The sequence below is a fragment of the Trichechus manatus genome, unplaced genomic scaffold (assembly GCF_000243295.1).
Source record: "Trichechus manatus latirostris isolate Lorelei unplaced genomic scaffold, TriManLat1.0 scaffold00062, whole genome shotgun sequence".
Taxonomy (NCBI): Eukaryota; Metazoa; Chordata; class Mammalia; order Sirenia; family Trichechidae; genus Trichechus; species Trichechus manatus.
Window position 1 is genome coordinate 10,801,456 of NW_004443998.1, and position 24,600 is coordinate 10,826,055.

A 24,600-nucleotide genomic window follows, 5' to 3' on the forward strand; every position below is an offset into this window, starting at 1 on the left:
TGTCCCCTTCTGCCTTCTAGCCCTTGTCCCTGGACTGCTGTGCCTCATTAGTCCCATTTTGTTTTATGGGGCTGTCCAATCCCCAGCTGAACAGTGAAGCTCGGAACTGACTTCACTGAGCTAAAAGGGTGTCTGGGGGCCATACTCTTGGTGTTTCTCCAGTCTCCTTTAGGCCAGTAAATCTGGTCTTTGTTTTGTGTGTTAGGATTTTGTTCTACATCCTTCTCCAGCTCTGTCCAGAATCCTCTGTTGTGATCCCGGTCAGAGCCGTCAGTGGTGGCAGCCGAGCACCATGTAGCTGTACTGGACTCAGTCTGGTGGAGGCCTTGGTAGCTGTGGTCCATTAGTAATATAGGGAGTTTTTTAAGATTTGGTTTACATGGGTGGTGACAGTATGTGGATATTGATTGTAGTGTTCTCCATTTTTTTTTTGTTTGAAAATTGTATAAATTAAAAAATGTGTGCATTAGTACACATAATAGATGTGTTTCCAGAAAAGTTGCAGTACCTTTTTCATTGATTTTCCTTGTAGTTTTAGTAACAGTCTTCTTCTATCTCTTCTACTTTGGGCTGATAAGAGAGAAAGCATTAACTATAAACACTGCAGGTAATAGAACAGAGGCAAACCAGATACTATGGAGGTGGGGACGTGGTCGTGGGGTACGATGGCTTCAAGTTAGTTAACTCTGTGCTGAACTCCCCTAAAGATAGAAATGTTTTTTATTTTACATAAATTCTAACCCAACTAAAATGAATATAAAAGAGCTCTGAACTTAAGCTACTAGTTAATTTAGTCACATTCACTGTTCAGGAACAGAAGCCTCAATTTATGGAACTTGAAGGGTCTTACACTACTGTCTGCTGGAGTTTGTATATGTGGCCATTTGGTGCGATGTGGCCAAATCTGAGGAAATTGGCTATCTCCTGAATAAGTACGCTATTAGATTGAGAGAAAAATAGCATAAGCATAGTGTCCTAATTTATGATAGTGATTATATATTAATATACGTCTCTGACAACTAACAGTTGCTGAAACTAGCCTACATGTTAAGCAGCAATTAATAGTTCATTAGAAATGCGTATGCCACTGTATTTTAACAAACTGATAGGTATTATTGGGTGGTGAAGATCTGTAGAAAGAAACCATTACATTTAGATGATGAAAATTGAAAAAAGAAATAAGAATTTTCAAACTTGTAGCAAATATTTGTTGAAGGACTGCTGTGTCCAAGTCACTTCTAGATATTTGCTTGGCTTCTTCTCTCACTTCATTTGGGTTTCTGATAGTTACCACTTCCTCAGAGAGACCTCAGAGCAACCCTCTCCTTATACCCACCCCACAATTTGTACACTCATATCATGATTATTTCTTCCTAGTACTTATCACTGCCTAACGTTATGATAGAGATCTAACTTCAGATTAAATTATAGCCTTCCTTCCTCCTTAGAATGTCAGGTGCATAAATGTAAGGACTCTTGTTTTATTCATAAAAGTATCCCCAGCACCTGTTGTAGTTTTTGTTACACTGTTTGCTCACTAAATTGTTGAATTATTAAATGAATAAATTGTTGAGGTATGCACTAAAAATTTCAATAAGAGTTATCTATCAGATAATCACATGTTAAAAATGTAAGTATTTTTCTTTTCAGTATTTTTTAGAGAGGCTTTTGAGTAGAACATAGCAATACTTCAGCAGTTGATTTATGTCTTTGTTAAAATCAGGGGAAACGTGCATGTCTGGGCTTGCCCTTTTAATTCTTTTAAAATAAATAATTCAACTAAAATTTCTGGACACCTTTCAGAGATTTCTATTGTAATCTTAATTGTTTTTTAATACTGCATAGTATCTAAATGTTATGCACATTGGTTTCAGTCCTCTTCTGGTGAGATTTTTGTTACTGCCCACTGCCCACCTCTTTCTCCCCACCAGTATCAGAACAGCTGTGGACCCTTTTCAGAAGAGAGTAGACACAGAAGGATTTGATTGTAACCCAGAGTCAAGCTCTGCAATTCCCAGTAAGCAACTATTTCAAAGCAGAGAGGTGTTCTGACATTTATATGGCTCACCTTGGTCATAAATGATGGGTAATAGTGATATCCAGTGACAATTCTGTTATTTCATTGAGATAAGATATACTTTAATAGCAATATTAGAACAGCAAGTAACTGATTTCTTTGGAGAAAAGTCTACAAGGATCTTGTAACTTCCTTAATAAACATAGCTTATTAATTTCATCATTTTTTTTTCAAGAGAGCAAAACATTCATTAATTCTTTGATAAGACTCAGGGAGTCCCTTTTAACACCTTTTGAGCCGTCTCAAACATAGAAGAATTGTTAGTATTTTAAGCTGAAGTTACTTTATTCTTATATCAGCTTAAGTGTTTTATGAAATCTTTAATTTTATATGTAACTATGGGTCAATTTTATCTTTAGTCATCTTCAGTTTTATTTTAGAAATTAATGTGAAAATAGAATTTTTTTAAAAAGCAGAAAATTGGATTTTAATTAGATTTACTGGGGAAGTTATTCCACTGCTCAAGGGATACACCAGCTATAGAATTTGTTTCAGAATTGTTTATTGTAAATATATTAGTTACCTATTGCTGTGTACCAAATAACTCTAAAACTTAGCAGTTTAGAACTACAGATATTTATTATCTCACACAGCTTGTTGGGGTGGGGGGATACTTAGCTGGTTGGTAGTCTCTCGTGAAGTTGCAGTCAAGTCATTAGTCAGGGATGCAGTCACCTGAAGGTTTGACTTGGGAAGGATCTGATTCTCAATTCACTCACGGGTTGTTGGCTGGAGTCCGCAGATCCTCACCATATGTGTCTTCCTATAGGCTGCCTGAGTATCCTCACAAAGTGCAGCTGGCCTCCCCCAGAGCAGGTGTTCAGGGAGATAGAGAGTCCAGGATCACAGCTGCAGTCTTTTATAACTTAATCTCAGGAGTGACATACTACTATTTTGTCAACATCCTATTGGTTACCCAGACCAACGTTGGTAGGCTGTGAAAGGGGACCGTCCAAGGTTGTGGATACCAGGAAGTGGGCATCTTTGGAGGCCGTGTTGGAAGCTGGCTGTGCAATTAAGAAAACCACATAAAACTAAATATTTACTTTAAGCTCCATATCAGGAGACAGAACCTTGCCAAATACTCCAGAATTCCTCTTTGTTCTTCCTCCTGGTCATGGTCTTCTACCTACCCCCATAAATAATCAATATCTGGATTTTAAGTTGTTCAAAGTGACAAAGTAAATCTAGTCCCTATTACTTCATTATGGCTGGGAAAAGAAGTCCATCCAGTTAATTTTAATTCTTCCTAATTTCTCATTTACTACAGGCACATTAGTGTCATCTCCTTACTGACCTCATGTATATTGAGAAAAGAAAAAAAAAAACTAAACCTAAAGGCAGTGTTAACGATTGGTTCTTTCAGGACTGTCTGCAGTGGAGGAGTCAAAGAAAACTGATCTTGGAGAGAAACCAAGAACAACATTGATCATCTGTCCACTTTCTGTGTTAAGCAACTGGATTGTAAGTCTTTTAAAGCCCTTTAAAAATGTGATATAATTTATATTTGTTTTAATACAATAGGAAGTATTCTGTTAAAGATTCACTCATAGAAATATGATCGCTCAGCATTTTATATTTAAATGTAAATAATTAAGTGAATTGGGGTACTAGTTGCTGAATTGAGGTCATTTTTCTTTGAAAATTTATAGTAGAGAAAGTAAAAAGTATTATTAACTGATATTATAAGATTTGTTTTCTATTTCTGCCTCTGCCATTTCTGTCCCCCAAAGTGGGAAAGGTGTAAACTTTTTCAGACTCCACTATGTGTATAAACTGAATTGTTGGGTGCTCTTTTCTAAGAACTCCATTAACAATAGCTATTTTTAATAATAATATGTAATATTTAGTGAGCTTTTTTTTTTTCTCTGAGCTCTTTTCATAGATTTTCTCAGTTAATCCTCATACTGTATTCTCATTTTCCAGGTGACTAAATTGAAACACAGAGGTTAGGTAATTTTCTTAAGGTCATCCACTTAGTAAATGATGGAGCTCAGATATACTTTTCCAGCATTCTAAGCCTAGAACCTATGCTTTTAAGACTACCCACCAGAAAATTTTCTCTCTCTCTCTTTTTTCCTTAGATTTTTTCTGTTGTTTTAAAACATTACAGTGGAATAGAACCTCTTTATGTGTTATGTTTAAGGAGCAGCTTGGTTCTGTTTCCTTCCCAGTTTGATCTTCAAGGTGCATGTTACAATGAAATAATGACTCTATCGGAGACACTATGAACATAAAGACCACTGGAGGTGAACTTTCATTCTTGCCACCTACAAGCTTGTCTGTACCTCTCCTGGCCTTACCCCTCTTATCTCAGAGGAGAAAGAGGTCCTACTCTTTGCAAGATCAATACTTTAGCGTATGTGTTGGAGCCTATCTCTTCCTGCCTTTGCTTTTTATCTTTTTTTTTCCTTCATCTAATTATTCAGTCTCTGCCACTGGCTTTGTTATGAAACATAACTCTGGTCTTTTCATTTTTAAGTATTTTCTCTTATTACAAGTTTTTGCTTTCTTAATTTTTTTAAAAGAAAGTACCCCAAAGCTTTTTAGAGTTCTGATGAGTGTGTCATTTTTCCTCCTAGGACCAGAATGAATTTTACTTGTTTCTCCCCTCTTTTTTGCATTCCAACCAAATCATACTCTTCGCTTTGATGTATGGTCCATCACACACTACATAGGCATTTGAATGGCAGTTTCAGAATGAAGTTTAGAGGTATTCATGGCGGTAGAAACAATAGATTTTTTTAAAAAATGGGTAATCAGTATTTCATTATAATTTTATAGATGGAAAACAAAAGTTTTGGTAGTGTAGGCTTCTGAAAGAAAACTGACAAACTCTTACATGCCGGGGTCATGCAGAAACCGTGATTTTAGGGGAATGAAGGGTGTTTGGGCACGTAGGGCTTCGCAGTCGAAAGTTGGAATTTCAGTCTGTCATCAAGCTACTTCTTCCTAGCCTCCAAGTAGATGACCTGGCATCCTGAAGAGCAGGCTGGAACGACTTTATCTTCCCTTCTCTGTCTTTAAACAATGAAGGGAATCCAGTTAGAGCAGTTAAGATCCTGGGTACCAAACCCACTTCTACCACATACTTGTTCTGGATTTTTGGACAAATTATTTATCTTCTTAGTGGAAAATAAAATAATAACACCTATTTCATTTATATGTGCACACACACATATATACATGTATATTGATGAAGCAGGTGTTATTTCATTTTCAGTTGAGATATTTATATCCTAGCAGAGTTAATAGAAACTCAGTAACTATAGTTTTTTCTCAAGAAAAGTTAGTTTTTTTTCTGTTCCAAGTCTAAGCCTTCCACAAATACGCTCTGTTCCATTTCAAGGCAACCTGTTGTGATTCTGTTTTCTCTCATATAACTGTTGGATTCACTCTCCTTTCCTTCTCCACCACATTTCTTTGAAAAATTCTCTGCATTTTCATTTTTACTCTTTCATGTTTCATTCTTTGCTCAGCAGACCACTCTCTATAGAACTCTTTGCAAAGGCCTTCAGTGGCCTCACTGCTGCAGTCCAGGGAGTGCCCCGTTTCTTTTACTCGGCGTTGAGTTTTTCTCTTTTATTACTTTTTGTTGTGTCCTTTTTTGTAAACCATCTCTAAACCTTTTTGTAAAGGTATGGAATGAACGTAAATTATAAATTAAAAATCCACCTTGTTTTTCATACTGAAATTTTGACATTCTTTGGTCCCCAGGCCATAACTTTTCTGTTTGCTGCCCAGATTTTCTGACCGCTGTTTCTAAACCTCTTTTTTTTTTCCTCCCTTGGTTCCTACTAAGCCTACATTTTTTCCCCTTAAGGCATGGTATTTAAAAAAAAAATTATGAAAAATTTGAATGATTCTTCAATTTACTAATCAAAATTACAGAATGATCAAATGTTTGTCACATTTGCTTCCTTTTCTCCTCCTTTTTTTCTTTGTTAGAATATTTTTAATCATATCTGAGACATCATGCCATTTCTCCCAATAAATGGATAAGCCTGCTCTTTTAGATATTGATATTCCAAAGACTGTCCCTGACCTTCTTTTCTCATTGTACATGCTCTTCATAGGAAATCTTATTCATTCTTGTGGCGTCACATACTATCTGTTGATGACTTTTAAATTCATATGGTCTATTTAGACCTCTGACGTGTACTATAGACCAATATTTATATTTTCCTAATAGACTTCTGCAGTCAGATATTCTGTACCCATACCTGTTGCTGTTGAGTCGATTCCAACTCATACAACCCTATAGCACGGAGTAGATCTGCCCCATATAGGGTTTCCCAGGAGCGGCTGGTGGATTTGAACTGCTGACCTTTTGGTTAACAGCTGATCTCTTAACCACTGCACCACCAGGGCTCCAGATATTCTATAATGACCCCAAATTTTAAATTTCTAAAATAATATCTCTTTCTCACTGTTTTTCCCTTCATTTTTAAACTTCTTTATATATCATTTCGGTACACGTCTGTCAGTTTGTCATACTGTGGTGGCTTGCGTGATGCTGTGATGGTGGAAGCTGTGTTACTGGTATTTCAAATACCAGCAGGGTCACCCATGGTGGACAGGTTTCAGCTGAGTTTCCAGACTATGAAAAGGCATTTGACTGTGTGGATCATAACAAATTATGGATAACATTGCAAAGAATGGAAATTCCAGAACACTAAATTGTGCTTGCGAGGAACCTGTACATAGACCTAGAGTCAGTTGTTTGAACAGAACAAGGGGATACTGTGTGGTTTAAAGGCAAGAAAGGTGTGCGTCAGGATTGTATCCTTTCACCATACGTACTCAGTCTGTATGCTGAGCAAATAACCTGAGAAGCTAGACTATATGAAGAACATGACATCAGGATTGGAGGAAGACTCATTAACAACGTGTGATATGCAGATGACACAGCCTTGCTTGCTGAAAGTGAAGAGGACTTGAAGCAGTTACTAATGAAGATCAAAGACTATGGCCTTCAGTATGGACACCTCAACATAAAGAAAACAAAAATGCTCACAACTGGATCAGTAAGCAACATCATGGTAAACGGAGAAAATATTGAAGTTGTCAAGGATTTCATTTTACTTGGATCCACAATCCATGGAAGCTGGAGTCAGGAAATCAAAAGATGCATTGCACTGGGTAAATCTGCTGCAAAAGACCTCTTTAAAGTGTTAAAAACAAAGATGTCACTTTAAGGACCAAGATGCACCTGACCCAAGCCATGGTGTTTTCAGTCGCCTTGTATGCATGTGAAAGCTGGACATTGAATAAGGAAGCCCGAAGAAGAATTGACACCTTTGAATTGTGGTATTGGCAAAGAATATTGAATATACCATGGACTGCCAAAAGAAGGAACAAATCTGTCTTGGAAGAAGTACTGCCAGAAATGTTCCTTAGAAGCAAGGATGGCAAGACTTCATCTCACATACTTTGGACATGTTATCAGGAGGGATCAGTCCCTGGAGAAAGACATCATGCTTGGTAAAGTAGAGGGTCAGCGAAAAAGAAGATGACCCTCAATGAGATGAACTGACACAGTGGCTGCAACAGTGGGCCGAAGTAAAGCAACAATTGTAAGGATGGTGCAGGACCGGGCAGTATTTTGTTCTGTTGTACATAGGGTCACTATGAGTCGGAACCTACTCAGTGGCACATAAAAATAACAGCGTATCATTTGAAATATCAAAGGCGTGTTTGCCTTCTCCATTTTCTTCACATCCCATATCAGTTAGTCTCCAAGTCCCATCAGTTCCTCCTTCTTAGTACCTTTCTTTCACACCTGTCTTTTCCATTCTGTTCTACCGTTATGGCTTAGGGTTTCAGGTCTCACCTAATAATTTATCAGCTGTTTGTCTTTGGTGTCTTCTCTCTCCAATGTAATCATTTTTCTTTCTGCTCAGAATCTCTCAGATCTATTGTGTTCATGGTAAAAACAAATTTCAAAAACTGATCTCATCCTCAAGGAGGGCAGGTTCCAAGTCATGTTTTCTTTTTAGCGCCACCATGCTTGTGCTTGATATCTGGTGTCTTAGTCATCTAGTGCTGCTGTAACAGAAATACCACAGAGGATGGCTTTAACAAAGAGAACTTTATTCTCTCACTGTCCAGTAGGCTAGAAGTCTAAATTCAGGGCGCCAGCTCCAGGGGAAGGCTTCGTCTCTCTGTCGGCTCTGGAGGAAGGTCCTTGTCATCAGTCTTCCCTTGGTCTAGGCACATCTCTGTGCAGCAACCTCAGGTCCAGAGGACATGCTCTTCCTCCAGCACTGCTTCCTTGGTGGTATGAGGTCCCATGTCGCTCTGCTTGCCTTGTTTCTTTTATATCTCAAAAGAGATTGGCTTAAGACACTATCTAATCTTGTACATCTCATCAATATAACTACCACTGATCCATCTCATTACATCATAGTGGTAGAATTTACAACACACAGGGAAATGACATCAGATGACAAAATGGTAGTCAGTCATACAGTACTGGGCATCATGACGTAGCCAGGTTAATAGATATTTTGGGGGGACACAATTGAATCCATGACACCTGGCAAATTGTCTTAGAATAAATGAGAGAGTAGGTAGTGTAGAAGAATCTGCCTGCATCCTTGAAAATATTGGTGCTTTTCTTTTACTGTTTGACCTTGATGTTAATAAGTCTACTAACTAATGAAAATATTAAAATCTTTTGAAAGTAATTACTGTTCTTAAGAAACTTGGTTGTTTAATCCTCCAAATGGTGAAGTGGCTGGGCTCATTGGTAGGGCCTGGTAAAACTTACTTAGTGTGTTATTACTATTGTGTGTATGTCAGTTTTCTTGGCAGTATGATAGTAATTACAATTGTTATTGTCACCATCATTGTTAGATTAGTTTAGATTGCAAGAAAGTTGATCTTATGCAATGTTAGTACTTTGATTTGTGACAGTACTATCAGGACGCTACTTCTTATGTTGTTGTCATGTGCTGTTGACTCACAGCAGCCCTATATGACAGAGTAGAACTGCCCCATAGGGTTTCCTAGGCTGTAATCTTTACAGGAGCTGATCGCTAGGTCTTTTCTCCTGCAGATCAGTGGATTTGAACTGTTGACCTTTCAGTTGGCAGCCAAGCGCTTAAGCATTGTGCTACCAGGTCTCCTTTTTGTAGCACATAATTAAGTCTGACACAAATCTTGTTATTCAAAATATTTAATTTTTTTTTTTTTTTAGGACCAGTTTGGACAACATATAAAATCAGAGGTGCACTTGAATTTCTATGTTTATTATGGTCCTGATCGTATTAGAGACCCCGCTTTGCTTTCCAAACAGGATATTGTTTTGACCACATACAATATTTTAACTCATGACTATGGGGTAAGTATGCTTGTGCTCAGACATTTTCAATGGTTGGTTTTAAAAATATGCTACAGATCTAAAGTGTTCTAAAATTCAGACTTTATGCCTTCTTTTTTGCTCTTTCTAAATACGTAGGAATATATAGAAAATTAATAGGAAATATTTAACATTTTGCAAAAATAATTATACTTAAGATATTTAGAAATATTTTTGATTTAGAACACTTTAAGTCAATTTTAAATTCTCATAACTAAGTATATTTAGCAATTTGTTAGTGATTTCTATTTTCTTTTTCACTGTTCTGAGAAATTGTTTGCTATGACAGTGATTTGATGAAAGAATACAAGCTTTTATTTAGCTGTAATTCATAAGTTTCCCAGTTTTTCTAGGAGTCTTAATTGTTGGTCACCTAAAATTCCAGTTAAAATTTTTTCAAAATACCTTACTGCCAAAATTGCAGCCTTCTGGTAAGGACATACCTTTTATATAAAAGAAAGTGATGTTATTATATTGAAATAATTCCTACAACTGACAGTTTTTATATCCTCATTATGTGTTAATCTGAGGCAGTTCAGCAGAGGACCAGACTGCCTAGATTCGAATGCTAGCTCTGCCACTTTGTAGCTGTGGTGTTTTGGGTGACTTATTTAACGCCGTCGTGCATTGAGTAGCCCAGATTTCCTCATCTTTAAAACTGGGATAATAGTACTCTCTTCATAAGTTTGTTGTGAGCATTCAGTGATTTATGTATATATTTGCACATACACATATGTACACACACATATATATGTATCATGCATGGCACACGGAAAGTGCTATCATAGTGTTTGTTGATATTAAAGTATAATAACTATTATTTAGCAAATTGCGTTAAGTACCATTTTACTTTTCTATGTTTTTAATTAGTTCATATGAAACATTTATTTCAGACCAAAGGGGATAGTCCATTACATAGCATAAGATGGCTGAGAGTGATTCTGGATGAAGGACATGCCATACGAAATCCAAATGCTCAGCAGACAAAAGCTGTACTTGATTTAGAAGCAGAAAGAAGATGGGTATTGACAGGTAATCAGTAGCATAATTTTTTTTTTAAAGTTAATGCTCTAAAATGTATTATTAAGTAAATGTATTTTAAGTAAGTTAGTGAGACAATTTTGTAAGCTTCAAGTGAACATAATGTCTGTCCCAAAATTAATCATAGAAATAGTTTAATAAAAGGTTTTCACTTGTTCTTCATAATTGTCCATGATATAGCAAATTTGAATTATAGTTAATTTACGTAACAATTATGAGAATTATAGTTGAACCTTGGAGATGCAGTCGACACTCATAATTCTCTATTCTGAATTTTGGTTTGCCTGCTACCCATCTTGGAGCCCATTTGTGGCTCATGACACCTTTACTAGAAGGTTTGGGAAGAGAATATAAACTCAAACTCATTTTTTTCTTCTTGCTAGTGTTGCTGAATTAAAAACCAAATAAGCAAATGGACTTGATAAGGAGAGGTTGAATTTACTGGATAAAATTAGGAATTTAAGTCTGTCAGTCTTTATTAGTATTGCCAGTTGAGATCTGAAAATTAGAGCAAATCTGTATTTTGCGGTTGTGTGTATGTTTAACATGAGATTATAGTCACAGCTTGCTGATTACCTGCTGTGCCTTTAACATGGTGCTGGTTTTCAGCTGGTATTGCCTCTGACCGGGCTAGATGGGTATTCTGCTTAGAGACTGTATGTATAGTTACTCTGTTTGTAGAGTTATAACAATTCCCTGTTATTTTTAGGTACTCCAATCCAGAATTCCTTAAAGGACTTGTGGTCTCTTCTTTCCTTTTTAAAACTTAAACCATTTCTGGACAGAGAATGGTGGCTGAGAACAATACAGCGTCCTGTTACGCTGGGGGATGAAGGGGGACTCAGGTGAGTCGTCTCATGGCAGCTGAGGAATGTTGGCTACAAGTCACCGTTAGCAGCTTGAACTGACAGCCCCTGTCCTGACTGTTTTGAGTATTGGCTTTCATCTCAGAACATGTCCACAGCTCAGGGCCTTTAACTCTGATAACCTGTTGATTTTTGTTTGGGGAGACAAAGATTTCAATCTATCACTAAAACGCCTTGATTTTAGCTAAACTGAAAGGAAAGACACAGGTTTGTGTTTTATGTGTATGGCTGTTATCCCCCAAACCAGTAGTAATAGATTCAGCAGTGATAGAAAAAAAACATTAGATACTCTGAAGATCTAAGATGCACTCAATTTGCATGACTTCTCTTGTATAGCTCTATATAGTGGTGATTGAATGATGTGATGTACCATGACTTCAACAACCGTTTTGTAAGAGAGTAAGTTTTATATGGTGGTTTCTAGTGATGACAGATTAAAAAGTTGAGAACATAAATTAAAACTCAACTTGATGATCGCCATATTGTAAGGTACTCAGCTAATGTGGTTCAAGTTTTTTTTTTTCTCCCTAGAGCAGTGGTTTTCTAACTGTAAGTCTTGAATCCATTAGTGGGTTGTAAAATCATTCTAAGGGCCATGGCCAGAATTAAAAAAGAAAATGAAATAGAAAAGATTTTTTAAACTTAGGTGTATCACACAGAGTAAAAATACTATTTTGTGAAACGTTTTTGTTGTATGTGTGGGTTTGTATGTCTGCTGGATGGAGTAAGAAGGTTCAAAAGCTACTATCCTATTTGGCAATACTGTCCCCTTAATTTTTCACTAATTTAAACTCAGTTAAGAAATTATATTTATACTTCAGTGCTAGGAAAAACCGCCTCTTAAAGAATTGATGCCTCCTTTTTTTCTGATGAGAAGAAAGTAGAGGTTGTAGAACCTGGAAGGTATTTCTCCCTCTTTTGAATTCCTACATCACATTTTTATTTTTTTAGCATTCATTACTTTATAAAAGCTACTTATTTTATGTATCTTGATTTTCACATTATCAATAACTGCTTGAAGATAGGGTCTTACTGATATTTGTGTTTGTGTTCTTGAACTTATAGTAGGTGCAGTGCCTTGCACTTCATATGTGCTTAGTAAGAATTTGAATGTTGAATGTTAGGTGACATAGTTAGCAAGAAAATTGAGAAGTAAAAAGATGAGATGAGAGGTTAGAACAAAACCACAGAGAAGAGCTTAATAAAAATAAGACTAGAAAGAGATATAAGAAGATTAAAGTGACAAGTACTGAGTTGAGGGGAAATTCAGTGCTTTTTTTTTTATTGTACTTTAGGTGAAGGTTTACAGAACAAATATTTTCTCATTAAACAGTCAGTACACATATTGTTTTATGACATTGGTTAACAACCCCTCAGTGCATTTTTTTGGTAATTTTCTATTTGTAGAATATGTGTGTAATTAACAGGTGGGATAAAAACCCAAATCAGGGATTTTAAGTAATCTTTACTAAGGTTATGAAATAGTAACAAAAATATTCTTTTTTGTTCATTATAGATTAACTTGTATAGAAATAAAAAGTTACATAATTATGTTTTATTTTGACTAGGCGTTTACAGTCCCTAATTAAGAATATTACACTTAGAAGAACAAAGACAAGCAAAGTTAAAGGGAAACCAGTTTTGGAGTTACCGGAACGTAAAGTATTTATTCAGCATATTACGCTTTCAGATGAGGAGAGAAAGATTTATCAGTCTGTGAAAAATGAAGGTAGAGCTACGATTGGAAGGTATGGAGAAAGAATGTTATATAAGAAGATATGTACATATATTTATGTGTATATTTTTCTGTTTGTCTCCAGGTTAACTGAATAACATTTTTTAGGCATGTTAGGAGTAAAGTCTGAAGTATACTTAAGATAATTTGTGATTTAAACTTTTTACAACTTAATATTTGAAGTGAATGAAATAATCTAATTTACCAGGTAATTCCTTAGTAAAAAATGAAAAATTTACATAAAATGACAAGTTCAAAATTGATAGAAGACATTGTTTGCTTCCATTCCTGATGCTGCTTCACTTTTCTTTAGTTTCATAATTTGTGAAATGACTCTCTTTAATTAGTACCTCTAAAATTGTGTTGTAGTCTATTTTGAAAGATGTATAGAGACTTGCAGGTCATATTAGTAGAGAGGGATCACTGTGGTATTGAATTTTTATTATTGCACAGCTATTTCAAAATAATTGGATAAAATTGAAGAAAAATACATTGTGCGGCAAGATTCCTGACCTTAAAGAAATTACAGTATGCTAGAATTAAAATACATAGTTGAGACAAAGCGGAATGTGGCAAATACTATATGAGAGATACAGACTCAAGATTTGGATGGTCAGAAGAAAATGAAATTGTCTGTAACTAAAAGATAACAGGGAAAGCTTAATGGAAAAAATGACTTGTACTAGGTCTCAGGAGTAGTTAAATTTTGATAGATAATGATGGGTGATATATGAGGTACAAGACAGTATAATGGATTTTTCTTGTACCATTTCAAGAAGGGACACTTGCATAATGATAATAAAAACAAATATTACACTAAATTTATAGTTTATAGAGTATCCACATTATTTCATTTCTGCCTCAGTTGTCCAGTGAGATAGGTTAGGATGATATTGTTTATCTTCATTTTCTAAATTAGGAAACAGGTGGCAGAATTCGGACTAGAATCTAGATTTTTTGACTCAGGAGGAGAGTTCACAAAGTATGGGTTAGGTTTGGGGAACAGTGGCTGGACCAGTGTGGCTGCAGTACAGGTACATGATGAGTGGGAGATAAGAGTATAGAAAGGTAGATTTTAACCAAATTGTGAGGGGTCTGGAATGTTAGGCTGTAGAATTTTTTTCTTATTGAAGAGTTTTGAAGGATTTTGAGCCATGGAATGTTTTCATCTATGTTGAGTTTTAGAAACATAAAGCTGACAGCCATGTCAGGGAGAATTATTACCTCCTTGAGTCGGTAATAAAATCCTACACCAGCATGGTTGCAGCAGGATGCAAAAGAGGAAATCGTCTACCCAGTGTGATGATTGAATGAAAGGAAGAAAGGTATGGACCCAGGGTTTCAGGATTGGGGTGTATGGGGGAATGAAAGTGGGTTTAGGTGGCAGCAGATGAACATTTGTTTTAGGCCAAGTTGACCTTGTGCCAACAGACAGAAATGTAAGACTAGAGGTGGAGAGAAAATTTGCAGCGTCATATATGCCAGATAGGAGTTCTCATATAGAGATGATAATTGAAGTCGTGGAAGTAGATAAAAAATATCGAGGAAGAGTAACAGAGAGAGAGAATAAACCTATTAAGGACCGAAACTTTGGAAAATGTCCACATTTAAGAAATCAGAAGATACAGAGAAGCCAATGCATGAGGTTCTTCTATTAAAGGGACAAGTGTGAAGAAAGTAGAGAAGACTGTTACAGCATCCCAAGAAAGCATGTTTAGAGGGAATAATAAGTAGTGTCACGTAGTGCAGAGACTAGAAAGGACTATTTACATCAGAGTTACTGGTGTAAACTCTGTTTAAGTGGAATGATGAGGTTTATATAAGGCCAAATTGTAGGGGTAAGTGGATTGTAAAAAAAAGTAGAAGCTGTAGGAGTAGATCATTTTTTCCGTAAGTTTGGCTGTAAAAGGAAGAAGAAAGTGAGATTAGTAGGATGGATAGACGGTTACTGGATCAAGTTTTTGAAAGTTTTATTTGAGTAGCTGCCTTCAGAAGAAGAGAATGTGGAGGAGACTACAGAAGCAAAAGAGAATAAAGGAAATCGGTTGAGGAAAATGATATCTCATGTGGTAGGAAATATCAACAATGCCATCAGTGAAATGTGAGGCAAGGGTGTCTGCAAAGTAAGGTGTTGTGGGTTTGAGAAATGTAGATTGGATTTGAAACTGTCATAAAAAGGTAAGGTTTTTAGAGTGGCAGAGATGTTCTGCATAGGATTGGATAAAATTTGTAGAAAAGTTAACCATATGACTTTCTAACAGCATGTCAAGATCTGAGAATAGGGGCTGATGAAGTGGTTGGAAAGGATTGGGGATTGCTGGAAGGTGAGGAATTCAACCCAGCAAGAGCATGTTCGATGTGAATGGCCATAGGGATGGGAATGAATAGGCGGCAAGTAAAAGACCAAACAAACAAACCCATTGCCATTGAGTAAGTTCTGACTCATAGCAACCCTGTAGGACAGAGTAGAACTGCCCCTTAGGGTTTCCAAGTAGCGGCTGGTAGATTGGAACTGCCAGCCTTTTGGTTAGCAGCCGAGCTCTTAGCCACTGTGCCACCAGGGCTCTTAAGTAAAGGACGGGCCTGAGAAAATAGGGGAATCTTCAGAACATAAGAGCTTGAGTGATGTGCTAAGCAGATTTGGTATGAATAAGGGAGATAGGGAAAGATGGTTCTAAGCAGGAGATTTGAGAGCAGAATCTTGCAATTGATGTTTGAAATTTCCCCCACATTCATTCATTCAACCAGACTTGATTAAGGGTGCTAACCGTGCTAGGCACATTGAGATAAAGCAGAATAAAACAGACAAAATTGCCCTCAATGAATTCATATTTTAAGGAGGGTGGGCATATGATTAAAAAAAAAAAGTTATTGGAAAGAAGTAAAGCAGAGAAAGGTTATAGGGAGTGCTGAAGCTGTTTTAATAGGGTATTTAGGGAAGACATCAGTGTCTTTCAATTGGTATATTTAGACCATTCAAGTGGTTATTAATCTGGTTGAATTAATATCTATCGTAACTACCATATTTGTACGTAACGAGCCCTGGTGGTGCAATGGTTAAGCGCTTGACTGCTAACCAAAAGGTTGTGGTTTGCTCCCATCCAAGAGCTCCACGGAAGAAAGACCTGGCGATCTGTTACCATAAAGATTAAACCTGTTGCTGTCTAGTCAGTTTTGACTCATAGCAACCCTGCGGGACAGAGTAGAACTTCCCCGTAGGGCTTCTAAGGCTGTAATCTTTACGGAAGCAGACTACCACATCTTCCTCCTGCAGGGCGGCTGGTGAGTTCAAACTGCTGCCCTTTCGTTTAGCAACGAGTGCTTGACGACTGCGCCACCAACCCTATGAGGCAGTTCTGCTCTGTTACGTGGGGTTGCTGTGAGTCAAAAATCGACTTGATGGCACCTAACAGCAACAGCAGTACAGATTTCCCTCGTCATCTGAAAGTAGAGTGTTCTTGTGAAACCTTTCGTAAACCGAAATGGCATAAAGCGAAGAAGCACTTACCATTGATTTATGTGGGAAAAATTTTTGAAATTTCCCGGACCCCAAAAATAACCTACCAAGTCATACCAAATACCACATAAAACACTTTCTTATAAGCTCACTCAGGCTTTTCTTATACCTTAGGACACATTTTGCTAACAGATGCATAAAATAAATCAAGTTAAAAGCACAGATGCTTGCACAGTTCAAAGCTATGGCAGCTTGATGCTGAGTGTAGTTCCCGGGGAAGAAGCTTGGCGACGCCACTCTCGCTGCTGCGCGCTGCCTCTTTAAGGGCTCACTACAAAACAAATGTTGAATGCTGTTTCTGTTTTTTGCCTTTTTTGGTAAAAGTGAAAATCCTTTTTGGGTTTCTTTCCATTAGTGAAAACAGGTGCTAATGTAGGTGTTTTGTAAAAGGAAGGTGGCTTAAGGCGAACTTGGAATACTGGTATTTGTAACTGTCTACTGTTGTTGCCCTTGTTCTTGGTTCCTTTTTTGTCTTTCAGTCTTTTTTCTTCTCTGCTTTTAATGGAGGATTTTGTATGATTCCAGTTTCTCTCCCTTCAGCCTATCAATTATATTTCTTTTAAAAATTTTTTAGTAGTTACCCTAAGGTTTGCCATGTACATTTATAATTAATTTCAGTCCACTTTCAAATAATACTATATTGCTTCGTGAGTGGAATAGATACCTCATAACAGAGTATTCCCAGTTCGTCCTTCTCATCCCTTATAACACTGGCTGTCATACTTTTCACTTATCCATAAGCTATAATCATCCAATATATTGTTGGTATTATTATTTTAAATAAGTTATCTGATCAGTTAAGAATAAGAAAAATAAGACTTTAACTTCGTTTATTCCTTCTTGAACACTTTTGCTTTCTTGATGTAGATCTGAGTTTCTGACCTGTGTATTTTTCTTCTCTCTGAAGAACTTCTTTTAACATTTCTTGCAAGGCAGGTCTAGTGGTGACAGATTCCCTCAATTTTTGTTTGTCTGATAAAGTCTTTATTTTTCCTTCAGTATCTTCTTATCCAACTTTTACTGTAATTGGCAGCCATTCCTCATTTATTTTGCTGTATTATTATAAATATCTCCTGGTTTCATCTTTTAAAAAAAATGTTTTTATTGTACTTCAGATGAAAGTTTACAGAACAAATAGTTTCTCATTAAATAGTACACATATTGTTTTATGACACTGGTTACCAACCCCACGACATGTCAACACTCTCCCTTCTCGACCTCAGGTTCCCTATTACCAGCTTTCCTGTCCCCTCCTGCCTCCTTCTCCTGGTTTTATTAAAGACAGAGTTTGCTTTTCTGTTTTTCATTCTTATTTTGGAGTGATTTTCAGAGAAGAGGACAATGCCATTGTTACTTCATTGTTTTAGAATAGGAAATGTTAATTGTTTAGAGGTTTTTATAATATTTGGCATTTTTACCTCTAGGTATTTTAATGAAGGAACTGTCCTGGCACACTATGCAGATGTCCTGGGTCTTTTGCTTAGATTACGGCAGATTTGTTGTCATACTCACCTACTTACCAGTGCAGTTTCTTCCAGTGGTCCCACAGGTAACTAAGTGTGGTTGGTTTATACTGTACGCTCTCCTTGCTTATTGACATGGTTAGGTTCCAAAGACCAGATCGTTGTGTGAAGTCGGTGTTATGTGAAAATGGAGGGTGACCACATCAGATCACAAAAGGGAAGGATGACTGCAACATTACATAATTGCCAACTTACATCATTACATAACTGCCAAATTATATCATTACATGACTACCAAACCACCGCGAGTTATGGCTGAGCCAAGATGACACATAACCTTAACCAGCAAAGCCGGTGTTATTCTCGCCTCGCACCTTGGCGTTCATTACTGCCAGACTGTATCCTTAGCGTGCAAAATAGTCAGATGGTAGATTTTATACCATTGTCATAAATGTGAAATGTCGGAAGACAAGATAGTCAATATGTGAGGAGAAGGTGTGTTACATTTGTTAGAAATAGTTAAATTAGAATGAGAAATGTTTAGTATGGCCTAGTATTTAGTTGTTTTTTTTTTTTTTTTTTGGTGCAGTGGACATTAAGATAGGACTCAACTGGGAATATACCCAAGAACTTCATTGATTCTCTTACCAATGAAATGGAATCATAATGTGGTCTTTCTAGGATTTCCAGTGATGGATACTCTTGGATGAAAGATACAAATTCCATCTGCCTTTTATTTTGTGCTAGTGCAGATCATGTTATAATGATGCTTCTGTTTGAGTGTATTCTGGGGGTTGCCTATGATTTTTGCTTCTTAATTTTTCTTAAAATTCCAAATTTAAACCATGATTTTTCCTGTGATAAAGACTAAAGACTATTCTGGCAAGCAAGACTTTTCCCTCTATAAGGTAGAGTAACTTGTCTGGTCATATTAAAAATCTTGCTCTGAAATTAATTTTTCAGTCTTTGTCTCTAGGAAATGACACCCCTGAAGAACTGCGAAAGACATTAATAAGAAAGATGAAGTTAATTCTGAGCTCAGGTTCAGATGAAGAATGTGCAGTTTGCTTGGATTCTTTAACAGTTCCTGTGATAACACATTGTGCACATGTATTTTGTAAACCTTGTATTTGCCAAGTCATTCAGAATGAGCAGGTTAGTTTTTTGTTCCCTATAGGCTGTGTTTGATGGAATGGTGGACCTGTCTGAATACAATGAAAACTCAAGTTAGGAGACTATAAGGAGTTCTGCACTTGAACTTAATAAAGCACTTTTTGTAGTTAATTATTCCACTGTTCTTTAGGTGGTATATTTCTTATAAGAAGCCCTAATTTTAACATATAGAGACATTATTTTTTGGTAGTACCTTTTCACAGTCAATATACTGGTTCCACTGACAGTTTAGATCACTGCTGTCTGATAAATAGATCCATAATGTGAGATGCAAGGTAATTTTAAATTTTCTAGCAGCCATGTTTAAAGAAAGTAAAAAGAAACAGATGAAATTAATTTTAATAATACATTTTACTTAATTCAGTATATATATTATTATTTAACATGTAATCAGTATCCACACTGATGCAATACTTGTATGCTTTTTTTTCTTTTTTAAATGAGTCTTCAAAACCTGGTGTATGTTGTAAACTTGCAGTATGTCTCAATTTGCCGCAGTCTCATTTCAAGGGCTTAGTGGCCACATGTTGCCGTTGGTTATTTTATTGGATAGTGTAGATCTAGATTCTTTTGTATGGTAGAATTTTTGTGAAATGGAATAATTTTCTAAGCAGCCCTTTAGCTAGGGTTCAATTTTTTGTTGAAACCTTTTTAGAACCCTTTGGTAACCCAGTTTTCTGCTTTGAATTTTTTATTGATACAATGCTTTTTCATTAGTGGAATGCTTGGTGTGTCATTGAGCTTGCTTGAATTTTTGGTAGGTAGTATGGATTTTTTCTATCTTCATCCCACAGCTCCTGCCCTTAGAGTCAGTAGGGACATACGTGTCCCACATAAACGCAGTTCCCAAAGTTCATGGGACATATGTGTCCCACTTAAAGATTTTCAAAAACTCAGACATACACACCTCATACAGTACCCTGTAATTTGCAGCACACACCCATTTTTTTCGTTTCAAACTGTTATACAGGCCCTCGCCTTGCAACAGCACGCACTGTAAGTGGGAAGGCAGCTTCCTAAGAAACACTTGAGGCATAAAATGTAGGTGGGAGCTGACTGTCCCACGGGCCACCAAAGGGTTAGACATATACATACATATTTTTAAAAACCTGCCCAACTCATCGTTGTATACTTCAGTGAATTATCCTGAAATGAACACATCCGGGTAACCACTACCCAGGTCTCTATGTCCTCTCCTAATCATCTATCCTCTCCTTTCTCCCCCAGGGTAAGCCCGCTGTGTACTGACGTCTAACATAGTTTTAGTTTCAGAATCTTTGTTATAATGGTGTTTGGTATCTAGTTATTTAAGATACTATTTTTATTATTTTTTTGGTGAAAATACACAGCAAATCATATACCTAAGATAATTTTCATAGGTTTTGATAGAAATGGATATAATAGATGTTGCTTTGAGTGGACCCGATAGAATTTAACACATCTTGACTAGCTTTATAAGACATTAAGAAAGAAATAATAGTTTTAAATAGTGTGATATATCGTAGTGAGGTTCAAGAAGCTGTTATTCATGGTTTTTTTTTTTTGACTTGCCTACAGATGGTATATTTATGGTTTCAAGCTCTTGCTCATCAGGATCGCACACTTTTGCTCCCTCCTTTACCAATCCCACTTAGTACATTAGAATAGTATATTTTGATTTTCAACATATACAGATTTATCTCAAATGTATTAGTGTAATAAAAGGTTTAATAAAATGCTAGCTATTAGGGATATAGAAGTTACCATATTTCTAAAAAAATTTAGGCAAGTTCACATTTCTGTTCTGTGATAAATATCCCACATACTTTGTTCTTTCTTGTACAGCCTAATGCTAAATGCCCTTTATGCAGAAATAATATAGATGGAAACAATTTATTAGAATGTCCTCCAGAAGAATTAGCATCCAACACTGAGAAAAACACTAATATGGAATGGACGTCCAGTTCAAAGGTAAGATATGTTTGTGTGCAAATATTTGATCGTTTTGAGTTTATTTAAGGAAATGCAAACCTTGTATAAAAATAGCTTTTTATTTTTATCCTGTCATTTGATTGTTATGCTATGTTGGTAGTTACTAGCTTTTTGTTTATTTCTAGTGGTGAATGTGGGAGGAGAGAGAAAGAGTTCAGATTATTATAATATTCTTTCAGTCTTAATTATATTTTTAATTAGAGTCTTTTAATGTATTTTAGGGAAGTGTGTCGGGACCTTTTTCTTCATAATAAACGAACACGTGCAAAAAATTTTGAATGTATTTTGCCAATTCAAAATGGAATAATGGGTTCTTTAATTTTTTTTCAGATTAATGCTTTAATGCATGCACTGATTGACTTAAGAACGAAGAATCCCAACATAAAAAGTTTAGTTGTTTCTCAGTTTACAACGTTCCTCTCTTTAATAGAAACACCACTTAAGTAAGTTTAAAAGTGTTTCTCACTTTGAAAGGATTTTATATAAGTATTTTGATTTTGATAGCAAAAATAGAATTATTTAATGTTTTACTAGCTTTTATTCATTTCATGTATCTAAAATAATATTCAAAATCACAATAAAGAATATTTTCTGGTAGTATAGGATTTTAAAGATTAAGTTCTGAATTTTCTTGCATACTAGTAGGTGCTTGGTAAACATTTGTTAAATGAGTGAAAAAATTGATCGAATGAAGACATTTGTAATTAATTAATTTTTTTTTATAGTGTAGTAAGTGCAACTTGTCTCTCTCTTTCCCCCAATTAGAGCCTCTGGATTTGTGTTTACTCGTTTGGATGGTTCTATGGCCCAAAAGAAAAGAGTTGAATCAATTCAGTGTTTTCAAAATACAGCAGCAGGATCTCCAACTATAATGCTTCTGTCTTTAAAAGCAGGTGGAGTTGGTTTGAATCTTTCTGCCGCTTCTCGAGTGTTTTTAATGGATCCAGTAAGTAGTTTTGTAGACTTCTAGCTGTGTTACTACTACCAGTTGCTGATGAGTCAGCTGGGACCCATGGCAACCCCATGCGTGTGAGAGGAGTAGAACTGTCCTCCAAAGGGTTTTCAAGTGCTAATTTTTTGTGGAGCTAGATCCCTAGGCCTTTCTTCCAAGGTGCCTCTAGGTGGACTCACACCTCCAGCAACCTTTCAGTTAGCAGTGGAGAGCGAAGCACAGTAACTGTTTGTATCTCTACTCCTTCAAAAAAATAAACTATTTGATATAAACCTTCATAGTTGTAAGTGATCGATTATGGAAAGTCTTAGACAAACTGGAAATACATAATAATAAATGAGTAAATATGTATTGAGGGCTTTCTCTTAAGTGCTTTACATATGTCAGCTGAAATTCTCACAACATTCTTTTGAAGTAGATGCTATTATCTCTGTTTTACCGATGAGGAAACTGAAGCACAGAGAAGTTAAGTAACTTACCTAACATCACACAGCTAGTAACACACTAAACTAGTATCAGAGTTCATGTTCTTAACTGTTAATATGTTATTATAGTTCTCTTCGTGTATAGAGTGTCTATTAATTTAACCAGTTTATATGCTTTTCTACTTCTCTTCAGTATGTAGAATAAACTGTAATGCTTTAGGGAAGTGGTTCATTCAGCCAACAAATAAGGAGATCCTGCACTGTGTCGGGCACTGGGAATCTGGCTGTAAATGAGATGGACAGAGTAGCTATTACATGGTATTAGTGGTCTTGAGTTTTTTTAAACTTAAATGTTTTCATGTTTTATTTTTATTTTTTATTGTACTTTAAGTGAAAGTTTGCAATTCAAGTTAGTTTCTCATACAAAAATTTATACACACATTGTTATGTGATCCAAGTTGTTCTCCCTATACTGTGACAGCACACTCCTCCTTTCCACCCTGGATTTCCCATGTCCATTCAGCCAGCTTCTATCCCTTTCTGCCTTCTCATCTCGCCTCCAGACAGGAGCTGCCCGTTTAGTCTCATGTATCTACTTGAGCTAAGAAGCACACTCTTCAAGAGTATCATTTTATGTCCCATAGTCTGGTCTAATCTTTGTCTGAAGAGTTGGTTTCAGGAATGGTTTTAGTTTTGGGCTAACAGTCTGGGGGCCTTGTCTTCCGGAGTCCTTCCAGTCTCAGTCAGACCATTAAGTCTGATCTTTTTACTAGAATTTAAGTTCTGCACTGCACTTTTCTCCTGCTCCGTCAGGGACTCTCTGTTGTGTTCCCTGTCAGGGCAGTCATTGGTGGTAGCCGGGCACCATCTAGTTCTTCTGGTCTCAGGCTGATGAAGTATCTGGTTTATGTGGCCCTTTCTGTCTCTTGGGCTAATATTTTCCTTGTGTCTTTGGTGTTCTTCATTCTCCTTTGCTCAAGGTGGGTTGGGACCAATTGATGCATCTTAGATGGCCACTCACCAAAGTAGGATGCAAAACATTTTCTTAATGAACTTTGCTTTGCAAATTGACCTAGATGTCCTCTGAAACCATGGTCCCCAGACCCCTACCCCTGCTACTCTGTCCCTTGAAGTGTTTGGCTGTATTCAGGAAACTACTTAGCTTTTAGTTTAGTCCAATTGTGCTGACTTCCCCTGTAGTGTATGTTATCTTCCCTTCATCTAACATAATCTTTGTCTACTATCTAGTTAGTGAATACCTCTCTCCCTCCCTCCCCACCCTCGTAACCATCAAAGAATGTTTTCTTCTGTGTTTAAACCTTTTCTTGAGTTTTTATAATAGTGGTCTTATACAATATTTGTCCTTTTGCGACTGACTAAATTCACTCAGCAGAATGCCTTCCAGATTCCTCCATGTTATGTTTCACAGATTCATCGTTGTTCTTTATTGTTGCATAATATTCCATTGTGTGAATGAATATACCATAATTTGTTTATCCATTCATCCGTTGATGGGCACCTAGGTTATTTCCATCTTTTTGCTATCGTGAACAGTGTTGCAGTGAACATGGTATGCATATGTCTATTCGTGTGATGGCTCTTATTTCTCTAGGATATATTCCAGGGAGTAGGATTGCTGGATCGTAGGGTACTTCTGTTTGTAGCTTTTTAAGGAAGCGCCAAAGCAATTTCCAAAGAGGTTATACCATTTTACATTCCAACCACCAGTGTATAAGTGTTCAGTCTCTCCACAACCTCTCCAACATTTATTATTTTTTGTTTTTTGGATCAATGCTAGCCTTGTTGGGGTGAGATGGTATCTCATTGTAGTTTTGATTTGCGTTTCTCTAATGGCTGATGATCATGAGCATTTCCTCATGTGTCTGTTAGCCTCCTGGATGTATTCTTTGGTGAAGTGTCTGTTCATATCCTTTGCCCATTTTTTAATTGGGTTATTTGTCTTTTTGTTGTTGAGGTTTTGCAGTATCTTCTAGATTTTAGAGATTAGATGCTGATT

General features: G+C 36.5%; 2 protein-coding genes across 6 annotated transcripts in view; one reads left to right on the forward strand and one right to left on the reverse strand.

Moving 5' to 3' along the window:
- HLTF (helicase like transcription factor) overlaps nt 1–24,600 on the forward strand; it is a 56,343-nt gene that overhangs the window by 22,751 nt on the left and 8,992 nt on the right. For 4 of the 5 annotated variants that reach the window (XM_004379201.2, XM_012556341.2, XM_023733915.1 and 1 more), the window contains 10 exons: nt 3,444–3,541; nt 9,279–9,422; nt 10,334–10,472; nt 11,191–11,326; nt 12,916–13,095; nt 18,024–18,148; nt 19,039–19,217; nt 21,060–21,185; nt 21,537–21,649; nt 21,972–22,152. In XM_004379201.2, the coding sequence (XP_004379258.1) occupies nt 3,444–3,541; nt 9,279–9,422; nt 10,334–10,472; nt 11,191–11,326; nt 12,916–13,095; nt 18,024–18,148; nt 19,039–19,217; nt 21,060–21,185; nt 21,537–21,649; nt 21,972–22,152 (1,421 nt within the window). The remainder of the gene's footprint in view (nt 1–3,443; nt 3,542–9,278; nt 9,423–10,333; nt 10,473–11,190; nt 11,327–12,915; nt 13,096–18,023; nt 18,149–19,038; nt 19,218–21,059; nt 21,186–21,536; nt 21,650–21,971; nt 22,153–24,600) is intronic. The other variant, XR_002824554.1, reaches the window with a different exon arrangement.
- GYG1 (glycogenin 1) overlaps nt 1–24,600 on the reverse strand; it is an 85,133-nt gene that overhangs the window by 3,275 nt on the left and 57,258 nt on the right. The window contains exon 7 of the mRNA XM_023733919.1: nt 509–570. Coding sequence (XP_023589687.1) covers nt 535–570 — 36 coding nt within the window. The 3' untranslated portion in view covers nt 509–534. The remainder of the gene's footprint in view (nt 1–508; nt 571–24,600) is intronic.